This window comes from Epinephelus lanceolatus, chromosome 6 (genome assembly GCF_041903045.1).
Source record: "Epinephelus lanceolatus isolate andai-2023 chromosome 6, ASM4190304v1, whole genome shotgun sequence".
Lineage (NCBI taxonomy): Eukaryota > Metazoa > Chordata > Actinopteri > Perciformes > Serranidae > Epinephelus > Epinephelus lanceolatus.
The window spans coordinates 853,225-872,264 of NC_135739.1; the positions used below are offsets into that span (position 1 = coordinate 853,225).

The 19,040-nt window shown below is 43.6% G+C and overlaps 1 protein-coding gene across 3 annotated transcripts in view; it reads left to right on the forward strand.

The window, feature by feature from the left end:
- The window catches only part of ptbp1b (polypyrimidine tract binding protein 1b), a 34,696-nt gene that overhangs the window by 3,828 nt on the left and 11,828 nt on the right, over positions 1 to 19,040 (forward strand). Inside the window, exons 2-5 of one of the 3 annotated variants that reach the window (XM_033621480.2) lie at positions 3,925 to 3,958; positions 14,574 to 14,634; positions 17,861 to 18,033; positions 18,111 to 18,257. In XM_033621480.2, coding sequence (XP_033477371.1) covers positions 3,925 to 3,958; positions 14,574 to 14,634; positions 17,861 to 18,033; positions 18,111 to 18,257 — 415 coding nt within the window. The remainder of the gene's footprint in view (positions 1 to 3,924; positions 3,959 to 14,573; positions 14,635 to 17,860; positions 18,034 to 18,110; positions 18,258 to 19,040) is intronic. The other 2 variants (XM_033621481.2, XM_033621482.2) reach the window with 2 other exon arrangements.

Sequence of the window (19,040 nt, forward strand, 5' to 3'; positions counted from 1 at the left end):
TTGACATATAACATACGTGTCAGCAGCTCTTCATAAACAATATCAATGACATCACATGTCAGTAACAATTATTTAGCATCCCTGTTATATGGCGGCTGATCTCGTCCTCTGCTCGGAGGGTTAAGTCCAGTTCAGACCAAAGATTCACGACGAGACGAGTTGAAACAAACAACTACTGTCAAAGCTCTGTTCTGTAACGTTGTAAGAAGCTGGTGGTTCACAGGAAGTGACCACGATGAGTCGGTGTATCATCTCTAGTAGGGCTGTCAAAAAAAAAAGGATCCTTCTTGGGTGTCTTGAACTCCATGTAGGCTGCCACCTCACCCTCGGGCTGCAAAGTTTCATGGCTGGAGTCCTCCACGTCGGTGACCAATGTGACCACGGGGTCAAAGGTTACACTGGTGTCACTGTCACAGTATTACTGCACATCTTTTTACTTTGGTTCATTCTGAAAAATAAAAAATAGATTTTTGTTCTCACCTGCTGCCCGCCCACCTGGAGTTAACTTTTACCTGTCAGTTTATATATAGACATATTTTTACCTGTTACACAGCAGTCTGAGGGTCACAGGACAGGACTCTGCCCTGTTGCATTATGGGAAACTGTTTGTTCAGAGTGATACACAAGTGTTTGAAATGTTCCTTAAAAGCCCCTTTTTCCATCGCAGGAACTTTTTATCATTTACCTGGGATTTTGAAAAACCTCTGTGTTTCCACTGGAATTACCCGGGTAAAAAACTTTCCAGCACCCCCAAACTTTCCCTGAAAAAAGTGCCTAGTAGGGGGGTACGACTTTTCAGATTGTAAAAGGGGCTAAGGCTGTGATGGAAACAGTTCTCAGAAATGATCTGTCAGTCGGCAGCAGCCAGTCGACATGAACACTGACAGATGAGTCTGAGCTGTGACTCTTGTGTTTCACCTCTGACCTGAAGTAATCACAATAATGTTGGTTAGTTGTGAGGTTTGAGCAGGGCTGCTCGATTATGGAAAAAATCATGATCACGATTATTTTGGTCAAAATTGAAATCATGATTGTGCGGCGCACGTGGTGACATATTTTTTATGGCATGTCATTTCTGTCTCTACATGGTCGCGTGTTTGGGGCTGTCTTTAAAAACAACGTTATTAATAAAGAGTATTTAATGTGATTATACACCGTAAACCTTTTCTAGAAATGAACAGATGACTGGATTTGTTGGATCCCTGGCTCATGTTTGCTTTGCAGGTATTGCAGATGATGACGTCAGCATCTTGCTCTGATGCTAACCTTTCAGTCTGCGACATGCCTGTAGTGACAGACGAGCTGTTTAGCTACCTCGCTAACATCGCAAACACATGAGAACCAGGCCCAAACAGAATCTGCAGTTTTTCAGTGGTGATCCAAAATGAAAGTTCTGCACGCATGTACAGAGGCTCTGCCCTCACTGCAGCGGCCCGGGTTCGACTCCGGCTTGCGGTCCTTTGCTGCATGTCTTGACAGTATTTCATCAGAATTACGCCGGCATCTCACTGTAATGGCAGCGGGAGGTCATTATTTGCACAATCCTGTGTATATAAATCAGTCTAAAATAAAAACCATAACAGATAAAACATTCACTCTTTAAGCGGCAGAAAGCGAAGGGTTGTACGCTTGTTATGATGTCATTGCACTACGTTACATGTGATGCAAGATAGAGTCAGGCCGATTCTGCTTATTGATTCTGTTTCTAATAGATTTCAAGTTTTGATTCCCATGTTGGGGGGGAAAAGAGGTCAACTGTTTTTATGACAAAAATACATTTATTCTTGTAAGTCTTAACTAAACATTCATAAAGTAAATAAGTTGGATTCAGGGCCATGTTCAGCTCCCTGCAAATAAAGATTCAGCATAATAACAATAACTGTGACTGAACAAGGTCTTGTCAGATTTGACATGCAACCTGACTCGCAGCTAATGAACTTCCCACATGTGTTGCACTTTGCTAGGGATGCATGATGATATCAGCACGCCATCAGTATCGACTTTAAAATGAACGATCAGAATCGGCCAACGTGCTTTTTTGATATTTTGCTCAATGAATGAATATTAGACACTGAACAGTGTTTCATGTCTCCATCTGCTGCTAAGAGTATGTATGCATTAGGGATGCAACGATTACCGGTAAAATGATAAACCGTGGTAAAATTCCCGATGGTTAGTATTACCATTTCAAATTGTAATCATCATTAAAACCGTGTTTGATTACCGCACTTTGAAAAACTCACGGTGATACTGCTCCTTGCCTGGAAAAGCAGCAGCAGTCCCTCAGACACAGGCGTGCATGCGCAGTCTGCAATGTTTGGCCTCTTAAAACATGGCGGAAGGCACCGAAGGCACCAGAACGGACAGTGCTCCGGAGATTTTTCATGCCGTGACTTGGCCGACAGACATGACACGCTACACGCTGGTGCTTACCAATTATCCCCGGTCGTCTTTCACGACGGAGGGATTCTCTCAGCCGAGGTTATAAGGGGCTTTTAATTTGAAACAATGAGGTTAAAGCCTCATTATGTTCATTAAGTTCATTATGATGTTAACTCCACGACAGAAGAGACTCGATCACTAAAATTCAGTGGGAAATAAGTAGATATATTTATCAGTATTGATTATGGGTCAAATCGGTTGTTAACTACCTGCATAGCCGATATTGGCAGAAAATTCCAGTATCATGTGCGCTGGTTCTCCAGCTCGCTGTTGTGTTGATGTGTGATGTAACAGGTCCTGACTCCTGGCAGACCTGGAAGGTTTCCAGACGAGCTGCGGCCTTGCAGATATATGAAGCCTTTGTTTGCACTATTTCATTTAATGTCATGTTCAGGAGCCGACAAGCAGAACTGATCATTTGTTCACGGGCACCCAGTTCTTGGCATTAAGTATTCGCTTCTTATTTGGAACTGAGTTTTTGTTCCAGTGTAAGACTGCATGAAACCGTGCGGTGGTGTTGTCAGAGTAATGAATGATGAATCTACCACAACACCTCACTCTGCTCCAGAAACAGCTCTCATAAACTGAATAATGTAAACAGTCTCTGAAGGGGTAAGAAATATTTCCTTCATGTTTCTGTGTTTAAAAATCATTTTGATCCAAATGTTTTGTGTTTTTTTTTTTTTATTTTGTAAAATCTGATGCAAACATCTGATTTTTGGATATATTTCTTTTTAATATCACAGTTTCAGTACTTTTATTTATATACTTAAAGAACCATTTAGCTGAGGCTGTACACATTTTAGGGATATGAAGATTTGAGGATTGGTCCAGGAAATGACATCACAATAAGCCAAAATACCAACGCAGACACTGGTGGACTGACTGCAGAGTTGAAAGGGTTAAAGTATCAGTACCTCCGACCTGTGTGTCAGGTTTCAGACACATCTGATTTATTTATTCACCTCACCTGTTTCATTTCCTGTTTTTCACATTTCCATACAGTGAGTCATTTGTTGGGAACATTGACAGATAGTGATCAGCTGTGTGTGTGTGTGTGTGTATAACTGCTCATTCTCACCTCACACAGCTGCTCACACCCTGAACATCAACACTGAGGAATCAATCCCAAAAATAACCCGTCACATCGTCAGGAATTTCAGTTAATCTCCATGGAAACATGTGAGGCTTTAAGTAGCGAATTTTATCCCCTCACAGCTCAGCACCCTCTCAGATATTTTTTTAACATGATGACAGTGAATGCATCATGCCAGAGTGCAGGTTGGGATCCAGGAAGAAAGGCAGTGACATAAGTTAAGCTGATGAATTGATATTTGCAGCTGTTGACCTGTCCTCCCTGCTGGGTTCTCTCTGCCCCTCACTCCGTCTCCTCAGGCTTTAACCTCATTTTAACCTTTTTTTGGGCTTGTTGTTTTGAGTTTTTCTCCCTGCTGCTTCTAACACGCTGTCTTCTCTTCACAGCAGTGTCCACCAAGATATAACAGTTGGTACTAAGGTAGGCACCTCTGCTTCCTCCTCCTCCTCCTCCTCCTCCTCCTCCTCTTCCTCTTCCTCACTGTTGGTTTGTTTTCTGCTGTGAACGTCTCTGAACATCGTTAGAGTCTGACAGGACGAGACATCTGGGAACAATCACAGCTTTTCTCTGTAATTATTGTGGAGTGTGTTACAGAGTTATTATAAAGTGCAGCAGTGATTTAGTCACATTCCTCAACAAGTCTGACCATAATCAGATTATTCAACAACAACACACGTGTTGTCGTCTTAAAGGACCAGACCGCCGAGGTCACACCGATCAGCCCGTTCACTACAGCACCGTTTCCACAGAGCAGCCCGCTTCAGTTCGGTCTCATAGTTCAAAGTTGTGGATGGTCCCAACAGAAGCGTTCCTTAGCGTCCCCATGTTTGGTCCCCCCTCTGTTGGGGTACCTAGCACACAGATCTGGTACTAAAAGGTGGAGCTAGAAACCCTGCAGTCTGATTGGTCAGTAGAGGACGCTCACTCTGGTTTTATGTAACCTCTGTTCATACATCAGTAAACTACAACTATAAAATGAAAGAGAAAAAGATAACTTCATTCACTGGGCCGACTGCCGGCAACTTTTAAGGTGGAACGTTAACTTGTAATGTTACTCAATGCATGAGTTGATGACGTGAATCCATCAGCACACCTTAAATTTCACTGTGACAACTTTGACCATCACTTTAGTTTTTATACAGGTGCTGGTCATATAATTAGAATATCATGAAAAAGTTGATTTATTTCAGTAATTCCATTCAAAAAGTGAAACTTGTATAATGTATACATTCATTCCACACAGACTGATATATTTCAAGTGTTTATTTCTTTTAATTTTGATGATTATAACTGACAACTAATGAAAACCCCAAATTCAGTATCTCAGAAAATTAGAATATTGTGAAAAGGTGCAATATTGAAGACACCTGGTGCCACACTCTAATCAGCTAATTAACTCAAAACACCTGCAAAAGCCTTTAAATGGTCTCTCAGTGTAGTTCTGTAGGCTACACAATCATGGGGAAGACAGCTGACTTGACAGTTGTCCAAAAGACGACCATTGACACCTTGCACAAGGAGGGCAAGACACAAAAGGTCATTGCTAAAGAGGCTGGCTGTTCACAGAGCTCTGTGTCCAAGCACATTAATAGAGAGGCGAAGGGAAGGAAAAGATATGGTAGAAAAAAGTGTACAAGCAATAGGGATAACCGCACCCTGGAGAGGATTGTGAAACAAAACCCATTCAAAAATGTGGGGGACATTCACAAAGAATGGACTGCAGCTGGAGTCAGTGCTTCAAGAACCACCACGCACCGACGTATGCAAGACATGGGTTTCAGCTGTCGCATTCCTTGTGTCAAGCCACTCTTGAACAAGAGACAGCATCAGAAGCGTCTTGCCTGGGCTAAAGACAAAAAGGACTGGACTGCTGCTGAGTGGTCCAAAGTTATGTTCTTTGATGAAAGTAAATTTTGCATTTCCTTTGGAAATCAAGGTCCCAGAGTCTGGAGGAAGAGAGGAGAGGCACAGAATCCACGTTGCTTGAGGTCCAGTGTAAAATTTCCACAGTCAGTGATGGTTTGGGGTGCCATGTCATCTGCTGGTGTTGGTCCACTGTGTTTTCTGAGGTCCAAGGTCAATGCAGCCGTCTACCAGGAAGTTTTAGAGCACTTCATGCTTCCTGCTGCTGACGAACTTTATGGAGATGCAGATTTAATTTTCCAACAGGACTTGGCACCTGCACACAGTGCCAAAGCTACCAGTACCTGGTTTAAGGACCATGGTGTCCCTGTTCTTGATTGGCCAGCAAACTCGCCTGACCTTAACCCCATAGAAAATCTATGGGGTATTGTGAAGAGGAAGATGCGACACGCCAGACCCAACAATGCAGAAGAGCTGAAGGCCACTATCAGAGCAACCTGGGCTCTCATACCACCTGAGCAGTGCCACAGACTGATCGACTCCATGCCACGCTGCATTGTTGCAGTAATTCAGGCAAAAGGAGCCCCAACTAAGTATTGAGTGCTGTACATGCTCATGCTTTTCATGTTCATACTTTTCAGTTGGCCAACATTTCTAAAAATCCTTTTTTTGTATTGGTCTTCAGTAATATTCTAATTTTCTGAGATACTGAATTTGGGATTTTCATTAGTTGTCAGTTATAATCATCAAAATTAAAAAAAAAAAACATTTGAAATATATCAGTCTGTGTGTAATGAATGAATATAATATACAAGTTTCACTTTTTGAATGGAATTACTGAAATAAATCAACTTTTTGATGATATTCTAATTATATGACCAGCACCTGTATGACACACACTTTTAGTAATGAGCTGATCTCCAAGTGTGTCATTGAACAACATGACTCTGAGGTCGTGCGGTAGTTCTGTATATCAGCACAGCTGTGATCCAGTCGTAGGCACGAGGCCGCAGGCTGAGCTTAATGTGGTCCTGAGCAGAGTATGAGGTCACTTCCATTGTGTGTGATGTCATCAGAGCTTCTCTGTGGTTTGTTGTGTTCAGACGGTCCAGCTGTGTTTGCATGTTAGTGCATGTGTGTTTCCCTCTGGCCGCTCAAACAGCTGGTATGGCTGTTAGGCGACAGCTCGGACATAACTGAAGAATTCATTCACTAATTCTGACCAAACTTGACACAAATGTCTAACAGGATAAAATAATGAAGGTCAAAAGGTCAAAGGTCAGCTTGACTGTGACATCATCATGTCTTAACGTCATATCTCAGGAACAGAAGGGGAGACATTTGGTCAGATACTGAATTGGTGACTCTAATCTTGAAACTGTGCTGATTGTATAGATCTTCTGTGTGTGAAGCATCCATGTTTTCACTGACATGGATGGAGACTGTCAGAGACAATGGACTGGTGGGCGGAGTCATACAACCACAGGGTGGACTGGTGGGCGGAGTCATACAACCACAGGGTGGACTGGTGGGAGGAGTCATACAACCACAGGTGGACTGGTGGGCGGAGTCATACAACCACAGGGTGGACTGGTGGGCGGAGTCATACAACCACAGGGTGGACTGGTGGGCGGAGTCATACAACCACAGAGTGGACTGGTGGGCGGAGTCATACAACCACAGGGTGGACTGCTGGGCGGAGTCATACAACCACAGGGTGGACTGGTGGGCGGAGTCATACAACCACAGGGTGGGCTGGTGGGTGGAGTCATACAACCACAGGGTGGACTGGTGGGCGGAGTCATACAACCACAGGGTGGACTGGTGGGCGGAGTCATACAACCACAGGGTGGACTGGTGGGCGGAGTCATACAACCACAAGGTGGACTGGTGGGCGGAGTCATACAACCACAGGGTGGGCTGGTGGGTGGAGTCATACAACCACAGGGTGGGCTGGTGGGCGGAGTCATACAACCACAGGGTGGGCTGGTGGGCGGAGTCATACAACCACAGGGTGGGCTGGTGGGCGGAGTCATACAACCACAGGGTGGACTGGTGGGCGGAGTCATACAACCACAGGGTGGGCTGGTGGGCGGAGTCATACAACCACAGGGTGGGCTGGTGGGCGGAGTCATACAACCACAGGGTGGACTGGTGGGCGGAGTCATACAACCACAGGGTGGACTGGTGGGCGGAGTCATACAACCACAGGGTGGGCTGGTGGGTGGAGTCATACAACCACAGGGTGGACTGGTGGGCGGAGTCATACAACCACAGGGTGGACTGGTGGGCGGAGTCATACAACCACAGGGTGGGCTGGTGGGTGGAGTCATACAACCACAGGGTGGACTGGTGGGCGGAGTCATACAACCACAGGGTGGACTGGTGGGTGGAGTCATACAACCACAGGGTGGACTGGTGGGTGGTCCCATGTGCTAAACCATCAAATCTTTAACTGGTGTCCTATTACAGATAAATACCAGATAAAATAGAACTGGCAAGTAAGATAAATGTTCCGCAGCCTTTTATTTTACAAAGTTGACTGCATTAATTAATGAGCTAATTAATTAGTCTGAAGGCACCTTACAGTCTCCTCCTGTGTGAGAACAACATGCTCTGCTATGCTGTGACTAACGTCTCCATCAGTGGAGAGCTCAGAGCAGCCTCTCTGCTGCTCCGTCACCTCCAGGTGAAGACGCTGAGGGTTTCTCAGCAGAGTCACTTCCTTCAGCACAGAGATGTGTTAAGTTGTTTGAGGCTGCAGTGTGTGTTGGTCAGCTGGTCTCTGGAAGGAAGACACCTGAGCAGAATCTCCCCCTCCTGTTGGTCAACAAGATAAAAACCTGCAGTGTGAGGAGAAACTGTGAGACTGTGGCTTCAACGGGAAATAACAGAATAAGAGTCAGTGAGCTCTGAACCATTCGGTCTGCTCAGGTGTCACTGATCACTGTGATCACCTGTGGTGGGCGTGGTCTTTATGTTCCTGAGATATACAGACAGACCTTTCATAGAAGCAGATTTGGTGACTCGACACTGAGTTTCACAATAAATATTTTCATGTAGGGAGGACAGATGGGGCTTTTATTGTGAAAGGAGATTTTGCATAAAGGCAGTGAGTGTCTGTCTGATCAGTGTGTTTTAACAAACATGAGTGGTGCAGGTGTTCACCAGGATTCATGCACAAACTTTGAATGAATGAACATTAAACTTGTTGTTACAGATGGATTCAGCTGATGGAGCGCTCAGAGGTGCTGGTCAGGTGTTCATGTGTTCATGTGTTCTCTGCAGACAGATAGAGAAGGATCTGAGAAAGTGAAAATAAAACTTTGCAGTGTCAAAGTGATATTTCTGTGTCTGATCTCCCAGCAGCCTTTGCTCGCATTCCTCTGTTTGGTATGCGTCCGGCAGCAGAGTGGTGACTACCGCCGCCGGACGCATACCAAACAGAGAAATGTGAGCTGCTGGTTATAGGACAAAAACCAGAATCTGAGCCAAAACCACATGAAGGCAGAGAGAGGCTGAGATGAAGGAGGAAGAGGAGGAAGACCTTTGATGCTCTGTTTCCTCCTCTGGCCTCAGGCGAGTCATCTGAAACCACCTCAACAGTCAGGCCAGATCCTGTTAAAGGGACAGTTCAGATAAAATACCAGAGACAACCTGCTGGTCTAAGGTCAGCTGGAGCTGCTGGTTCTGGTTCAGGTCTGAGTGAACTGGTTTCAGTACTTCCTCAGTCTGATGTGTTTCCTGTTAAAACAGGAACTGATGAGTTCAACATCTGAGTCCTGGAGGATCTCCTCCTCATGAGACCGGGTCGTGCACCAGGAGGAACCCAGGGCCCACTGCACCAGGAGGAACCCAGGGCCCTCTGCACCAGGGCCCTCTGCACCAGGAGGAACCCAGGGCCCACTGCACCAGGAGGAACCCAGGGCCCTCTGCACCAGGAGGAACCCAGGGCCCACTGCACCAGGAGGAACCCAGGGCCCTGCTGCTGGGTTGATGCCCTTCTACGGCCCTGTGCAGCTCTCCTGGTGTAACGGCCTGTCTCCTGGTATCTGGTATCAACCTGACTGGGCTGCAGGTGCCGCCTCATGCTACCAGTAGTGCCAAGGACACTAGCAGAAGACCAAACTAGAGAAGAATCAGTGAGGAAGGATAAGGAGAGAGCAACTGTCTGTGGACACCACATGTAAAACCATTTCCTGTTTATCTCTTTGATTTGACCCAAAGCAGCTGAAGCTGATTCACAATCACTTTATTGATCTCCCTGAAGTTTGACTGACTTCCTGTCAGCCTATGACTGTGAATAAGTGTTTTTATTTCAGCAGTGTAGCATTTGTCTGATCCGCTTTCTGCTGTTTATCAGAAATGGGTTCGTCTGTTGGAGTGACATCAAAATCCTGTTTTTCCTCTTCTGGCCTTGATGACTGGTGTAAGAGTTCAGCTCCTTCAGAGAATAACTGTGTAGTGACAGAGAGACAGTGACAGTGATGGCAGTGAGCTCAGAGCAGACAGGTGAACAGCTGTTGGAGTTACAATAAAAGTAAAGTTGTCCAGTGTTAAGTTGGATTTAAACTTGCATGTCAGCTCTATGCAAATATGACTTTTTATACTTGTGTGGTGTGTCTGTGTCACTCTGCAGTTACACCTCCAAAACACTAGTCAGCGGCAGAGGTTTCTGTGAAGTGCTGTAAAGTTTAGTTGATTCAAAACACACATTAAACACACATTAAATGCACAGTAAACACATTAAACACATTAAATGCACAGACGCACAGTAAACACACATTAAACACACATACACACATTAAACGCACAGTAAACACACATACACACATTAAACACATTAAACGCACAGTAAACACACATTAAACACATACACACATTAAACACATTAAACGCACATTAAACACACATTAAACACATTAAACGCACATTAAACACACATTAAACACATTAAACACATACACACATTAAACACATTAAACGCACAGTAAACACACATTAAACACATACACACATTAAACACATTAAACGCACATTAAACACACATTAAACACATTAAACACACATTAAACACACATTAAACATAGTAAACACACATTAAACACATTAAACACACATTAAACATAGTAAACACACATTAAACACATTAAACACACATTAAACACACATTAAGCACACATTAAACACACATTAAACATGGCTTAATAGAGACAGTGTCAAATACAAATCAGCTTCACTATAACTCGCAGCATTCACAGACAAACACTTGTCTTTATCTGGACACATTTTCCCACAAATACAACATGCTAACGTTATTAGCACAAGCCTATGGCATTTTACATTGTATAAATTAGCCTAGCGTCTAGCAGACTTCTCTCTACTTATATGAAACCAGGGACAACAGCAGCATTTAACAAAGGTAACGTTACAAAATTCAGCTCCATTACAACTCACAAGGTTCACTGACAAAACAACTGTCTGATACTAAACACGTTTTCCAAACAAATACAACATGCTAACGTTATTAGCACAAGCCTATGGCATTTTACATTGTATAAATGAGCCTAGCAGCTAGCAGATATTTCCTCTGCTCATATTTCAGCCAGGATAAATCACACACAGTGTGTGGAGGCTTTATTGTCTTCACGATTTATTGTTTCTTATCTGTGAAATTAAAGTAAATCAAAGCTTTGTTTCCACTGAGGGAAATGGTTTCAGCTTCCAGAGACAGACAGGAGGTCTGTGTCACTGTGACGTGGAGTTACATCTCTGGGGAGGTGCACGTCAGGCTGTGGTGTCAATTCGACGTAGAAGTATAAATCCTGCTTTAGATTGTAGATTTCAACTTGTCTGTGGATAAACGTTGCAGCTCCTGAACACCAAAGTTAATACAAATATCTTCAGTAAGTCCAGGTGCTGTGTAGGTCAGACTTAGAGACCGAGGACACTTTAATACCTCTTTATTTATTGTAAGTAACTGCAGTATTCAATGTTATGTCATATTTTCCTCCATTTTTCCCTGCTGAAGGGTTTTTTGGGGAGTTTTCCCTCATCAGCTGTGAGGGTCAGAGGGCAGAGGGACATCGTGTCTGTAAAGTCCTCTGAGGCTGACTGTGATCTGTGATATTGAGCTTTAAAAACAAAACTGAGTAAAATATTTTCCTCATATCGTGCAGCAAAAGAAAGAACTGAGCTGATGTTGCTGCAGTGTGTAGACTGACAGACACAGCAGATCCTCAGACATATATTAACTGAACTCTTCAGTCCTGTCAGTCTGTCCATCTGTCTGTAGGTCTTTTGTCCTCCTCCTCAGCCTGAGGCAGACAGTCAGCTGGTCGGTGTGTCGGTCAGCAGCTGTCAGGCAGCAGATCAGATCCACACAGAGAGCAGGACTCCGGTTTCTGCTGTATTATTCATGTGAGGAGCAGAAAGAAGATCTGAGCTGCTGCTCAGGTTCCTCTCACACAAACTGAGGCAACACAGAAAACATCACATACATACGTTACAGCTGTTGAGTCTGTTCACAACCTTCTCTGTTCATTGGTCTGTCCAGAAGGTCATAAATACACATTTCATTCTCCTAAACGTCAATTATCCATCCTCAAATGTCAACATGTATTTTACTACAAATACAGACAAGGAAAAAAGATCCATTGATTAGTAGAATAGTTTTTGATTGATATTCATTTTCCATGTAAGAAGTATTTTGGTCTGTTTAAAAACTGTCTCTGAAGTAAACAGACAATATATTTTAAAAGAGGTCCTACATGAACAGAGACAACAGAGGCAACAGAGATGACATAGACAACGGAGACGACAGGCGACAGAGACAGCAGAGGCAACATAGACAACAGAGACAACGGAGACAACAGAGACAACAGAGACAACAGAGGCAGCAGAGGCAGCAGAGGCGACAGAGACAGAAAACCCATAACTACCAGAAAGCGCTGCACCGCTCTGGACCAATTAACAAACACAAGAAACAAAATGGCAGCCAGCATTTAGCTTCTGTTTTTGTTTTTACCGACTGCAAATCAACGTTCACATCGCAGCAAGCTGTCCCTACATGTCAGTCTGCTTCCTGTGACATTACATGAGGTGTTGTGTTCATGCTCCCTCTGACACAATCATCTTTATAATGGCCTGCAGTGTGTGATGCACCGTTATCTTCAGATCTTGTGTGTGTGTTTAAGATCAGGAAGAACAACAACTTTGAAGTTTCTCGTTATGATGACTTTCAAACTCGTGTAGTCTGAGCCCAACTTCAGGGACCTGGATGACAGTGTTGACGATGCGCTGGTATATCTTATTAAAAAAGGATTTGTACTTCACTTTATTACATTTGTTTTCATACAAAAAAACATTAAATCTCCAGTATGTTGTATTTAAAGTGAATATAATCTAATCACTGTGTTTTCTTTAGTGTATAATCAGTTGAAAGTAATATTGTCTTTTTATTACTTAAAAATGAGTCCATTTGGCCAGTGAGTCAGGAAGTAAATTTCGGACCCTGCATGTAGGACTGCAGCGGTATGAGATTTTCATGGTTTGATCACTGTCTTAGAAAATATCACAGTTTCATGGTTTCACGTATTACGACCCTTTAAATGGTTGTCATAACCCTTTTATATATGGAAGTATGTGACAGACAGTCAAGGAGGAAAGGAGATCCACATGTAGGTGAGATTATTCATCCAGTTGCATTTCTTTCAATCAAATGGAAATCAAATGTACACAGTATGATAACCATCAGTTTTCATAGCAGAGTACAGAGTATTCAGAGTACTGGGCTGCAGTAGTATGGAGTATACTGTGTGTATGACAGGGATTGTTGCTGTTCCTGCTGATCGGTGTTTCTAATGATGCTGCTGCTGCTGCTGCAGTGAGAAACAGCAGAAGAACTCTGCTGAATGAAGCTCAGCCTGTTTGTCTACATCTGGTTTTCATTGAGCTCCACGGCTCAGGAATTCACCCCCAACACCACCCGTCCCTTCAGCCCCCAGCAGGCAGGCAGCCTGAGGGGTGGTGGTGGTGGGGGGTGCTGTTGTTGGACGTGTCCTTGGATGTAAAGGACAGTTCCACCATGATGTGTCTGTGGATCTGTACTGACCTCTGGTGGCAGCACCACAAACACTCAGTTCAGTTCAGTGTCTTTATCGTCACTGCACACCTGTACGGTCGAGTCAGGTGACTACAAAGACACGAGTCACGTTCAAGATGTACCGCACGCAGGATATTGTCCCTGCACATGTCTACAGCGTGGTTATTTACAGTTTGATTCTCTGATGGCGCTCAGGTCAAAGCTGTTCAGAAGTCTGGAGTCTTTCAGGGAGCTGCAGCGCCCTCCAGAGGGCAGCAGGTTGAAAAGGTGGTGATCGGGCTGAGATGAGGACAGAAAATAATCTTCATTTCTCGCTGGTTTGAAGTTTTGTTTGAGGCAGAGCTGTTTGTCTTCAGGTGATGATAAGTCTTTGTTTCTGGGAGGACACATCTACAAAGACCTGAAAGTCCTGTTCACACAGGATCATTATCTTGTGTGCACAAACAGGGTTCCACCAGTCATGGAATACCTGGAAAAGTCCTGGAATTTTGTTGTGTGTAATGAAATAGTTGCAGTAATCAGGATCTACATGATGTAACATAACAGTGAATTTGTTTCCTGGAGCTGATGATGTAATGACGCTCAAACATGTGCACCACGTTTTGTTTATCATCACGTATGTTTCCTCAGTTTCTCTCCATGTTCCGTCTCCACCTTCATGTCTGATGTTCTGTCTGAATAAAGTTTGATATGTTTAAAAAAACACCAGGTGAGTGAGGAAAAGAAAAACTGATGCACCCTTGAAAAGTCATGGAAAAGTTTTGAACTTCAGTCCATGAAAATGTGTGTGAACTCTGCACAACATAAAACTCCCCTTTCAGGGCTTCAGTGACTCGGCACACGTCAGACCTGATTAAAGATGTTTTTATTTTCTGTTTTCTGACATGTTACAGATCAAACAGTGAAGACATTAATTATTCGTCTGGTTAATTAGCGCCCACACTTAAGAGCAAAGTGTCTTGTCAGTTTGTTTTTTGTTTCCTGACTGCTGGTTTGGTAACATGTCTGATTATTAATCATGTAAAGATGTTCAGTGACAGCGGAGGTAAAACTGATGTTGTCTTTCAGAGAGGATCTGACGAGCTTTTCTCCAGCGTCTCCAACGGCCCGTATATCATGAGCACCACAGGTCAGATATATTCCTCTGGTTTTTAATAATCTGCAGTATCACATGTGCCATCTGTGGAGACACATCTGTCTCAGTATTTGCAGATTGAACATCTGTGTAAATGTGTAATGTGTGAATATGAAACACTCTCCACTAACATAAAACAGATCTGTAAACACACCAACAGATTCCACAACATAAAAGACTCAGTAATGAGGTGTCAGTAAATGTGTGCTTAGATCTGCACATAAAAAATCTTGGTACTATAAACCTACACTGGATTCATGAACGCTGCAGGAAAACTCAGATTTGATCGTAGTCACGTGTGTTTGTTCATGAATGTCAATCAATCATAAACTGACAGCGCTCCCACTGGTCAGTAATTATCATACAGCCCCGCCCATAACTATCCAGTGACCACCATATATGGAGGTGATCATTACTGTGGACAGGTGCATCCTGTCGACCTGCGAACACATGGAGCGCTGTGACTATTTCTTTTTAATAATTTAATATTTCAGTTCTTATATTTGGCCCAAGGCATCATTTCTCAGTTTAAAGTGTATTGTTTGCCCGACAGCTGCATCTGAGTCGAGCTCTGCCCCTCCCTCTTCAGCTTCCCTTACGGCAGCCACATGTACATCAAGCGCCCTGCAGAGCAGCATCACGTCTCCCACATCTGCCGCCATGAACAGACATGTAACCATGGTGTTTGCCCTGAGCCTCAGTTCTCTTTGTCTCTGCTGTGAAATGAAACCACTATTAAGACATCTTAATACAGGCAGTCTGATGTCAGCAGTGACCCAGCGTTAAGTTTAGCAACATGTAACATAATCGCACGTCTCCCTCCGACTCTCTGACAGGTTCAGGTTCACCAGCTGCCCGCTGTGAGCCGAGACAGACACAGAATTGTTCTCCCACGTCCACAGGTCTTATTAAACCAAAACTTAATTTGAAATAATGTTTACGTCTCCCACGTCGCAACTCTCATAATTAAATTAAACAATAACTAGTCCATAGCCATTGGTAGCTTTGTCACCTTCTACCTATGCCAGTCCTCAATGCCTATGTGCAGTTTCACATAGATTGACCACGTCAGTGAGTAGAAAAACGTGGGACAGACAGAATGACACACTGACAGTTTCCGTGATTATGTACAGCATACCATACCATGACTTAGTCATACCAAACATTAGAAAACAACACCAACATTGGTCCACAGGGGGAGCCACAGCGATCGGTCGCATTTTAGCCATTTTGAAGCATTTTTCTGTTGTTATAGCGCCACCCAGTTGCCAATTAGAGTTAAATTTCTCCAGTCACCTTGAGGCGTCCTGTTCTACATATCTACCAAGTTTAGTAAAAATCCATATGGCGGTTAGGCCTAGATAAGAAATGAGCTCTCTAGCGCCCCCATTTTGTTTGATGGGGTCAATAATGGAGGGGTCCCCTCAGATTATGTGTGGTCATATGCCTACAAAGTTGCGTGGTGATGGGTGAAACCCTTGAGATGTTATACACCTTTATGTGATGAGCCACGCCCTCCGCAATATTCATTGCCTTATAGAAGCTCAGTTTTAGTAAGTTTTCCAACTTTTGCCAAGAGGGAACTTTAGATATTGGTCCCTAGATTATGTTCACCCAGTTTCATGCAGATCGCTCAAACTTCCTAGGAAGAGATCCATTTGAAGTGTTTTTCAAAAAATTCAAAATGGCGGAAAATCTATATAAGCGGAAGTTATGGGTTCTTGAGGCAAATGTGTTCCTCATGAGGAGAGGCATCTCTGTGCAAAGTTTCATGTCTGAGCATGAGATATGCCCATTCAAAGTTTGACATTTCAGTCGGTTGCTATAGCGCCCCCCTTTGGCCAATTGATGTAATATTGCTTCATTGGCATCCTCCCATGACCCTCTACCACTGTGCCAAATTTCACATGGATTGACCAAGTCAGTGAGGAGAAAATCATGGAACACACACACACAGTTTTCCTCATTACATAGTAAGATGAGGTGCAGTTTGGGCCTGTGATGTGTACAGAGCGCAGAGGAGCAGAGTGTTGGTTTATTTTATTCATTCAGAGAACAGCGTTTTCCAGTTTTGTATTAAGTTGATTTAAATAACTCATTCATTTTTTTTAAGAAATCTGAAGCTTAAATCTGCTAAATACCAACTTATTTATCTGCGTTTGTTTATTCTAATCTTTTGTCATGTTTAACTTGGATGTATCAGAAGTGTCTGTGTGTTGTGAACGCAACAGAGCACAATTTCTAACAGTGATATGCGTCATTTATGTGCAGTATCTTATTGACACGAGTGCTACGAGCAGATGCAGGTATAGATTTTGTTAGTACACACGAAAAGATTGGCGCTGATAACATATTGATGAATACTTAACTATACGTAAAGTTCCTTCTAACAAAATTCATTCTGCTCACGTTTCATCAGTAAAAATACAAATGTAGATTCACAGATATCTGTTGGAAAGATATTCAGACGTAATTTTATTTTTTTGTGAATTATTAAAATGTATTCACAGGTTTTCTGTGTATTTGCAGATCTGTTTTATATTTACAGAATAGTCCTTTGTATTTGTGTAAGGTGGCTGAATATTTACAGACAGATCGTTATCTGTTCACACAGATACTAAAGAAACTAAACTAAGATAACACTGAGACAAACAGATCTCCACAGACGTTTCATCAGCTCACCTCACACAGGTGAAACTGTCAAGCTGATGTTCCTCACTCAGTGTTGTGAATAGAGTTGTACTGATACCAATACCAGTATCAGAAATGCCTCCGATACTGCCTAAAATGCGGTACTGGGTGTCGGTGAGTACAGCCTATGACCAATTTGATACCACGTAACGCCTCACGTCATTACGCATACGCACGCTACAGGCACACGAAACAGAAACGGAGCAGTGTTTAAAAAGCATTCTACTGTAGCCTTTAAAATGACTTTTTAACCACATTGTGTGGCTGCACTTTAACCTGTGTCTTGATCTGTGTCAACACTGGATAATAATAATTAAAAAAGTTTTATGGCATTCATTCTACTATTATGTATTTATTTCTTAATATTTTACACAGAGTTTTAGGAGTTGAGACATACAACAATTCATATCCCATCTCTTTTTTTTTTAAACCTCCTGAACACCAGGACCAGACGACTCACAGATCAGTTCATCGCTGCTTCAGGTTTCTGTGTGATAAACTTGTCCTGATTGTTTCCTGTCCTCTGTAGCCAATGGCAACGACACTAAGAAGTTCAAAGGTGACATAAGAGGTCCTGGCGTGCCTTCCAGGGTCATCCACATCCGCAAGCTTCCCAACGACATCACTGAGGCCGAGGTGATCAGCCTCGGTCTGCCCTTCGGAGAGGTCACCAACCTGCTGATGCTCAAAGCCAAAAACCAGGTGCAGGAACGCAGTATTCTTACTCTGTGGTATCTGTACTGTTACTGTAGTACTGACGTGTCCCCGTCCCCCGTCAGGCCTTCTTAGAGATGAACACGGAGGACGCAGCTCAGAACATGGTGGGTTATTACTCCACAGTGATGCCCATCATCAGACACCATCCCGTCTACGTCCAGTTCTCCAACCACAAAGAGCTCAAGACCGACAACTCCCCCAATCAGGAGGTACCGCTTGCTCAGTGCTGTAGCTAGCTGTTAGCATCTGTACAGGGCCTATCTGCTGTTAGCATCTGTACAGCGCCTATCAGCTGTTAGCATCTGTACAGCACCTATCAGCTGTTAGCATCTGTTAGCATCTGTACAGCGCCTATCAGCTGTTAGCATCTGTACAGGGCCTATCTGCTGTTAGCATCTGTACAGCGCCTATCAGCTGTACAGATAGGCGCTGTACAGATGCTAACAGCAGATAGGCCCTGTACAGATGCTATCAGCTGTTAGGTGCCGTACAGATGCTAACAGATGCTATCTGCTGTTAGCATCTGTACAGGGCCTATCTGCTGTTAGCATCTGTACAGCGCCTATCAGCTGTTGGCATCTGTACAGCACCTATCAGCTGTTAGCATCTGTTAGCATCTGTACAGGGCCTATCTGCTGTTAGCATCTGTACAGGGCCTATCTGCTGTTAGCATCTGTACAGCACCTATCAGCTGTTAGCATCTGTACAGGGCCTATCTGGTGTTAGCATCTGTTAGCATCTGTACAGGGCCTATCTGCTGTTAGCATCTGTACAGGGCCTATCTGCTGTTAGCATCTGTTAGCATCTGTACAGGGCCTATCTGCTGTTAGCATCTGTACGGCGTCTATCAGCTGTTAGCATCTGTACAACACCTATCAGCTGTTAGCATCTGTACAGGGCCTATCTGCTGTTAGCATCTGTTAGCATCTGTACAGGGCCTATCTGCTGTTAGCATCTGTACAGGGCCTATCTGCTGCTAGCTGTTAGCATCT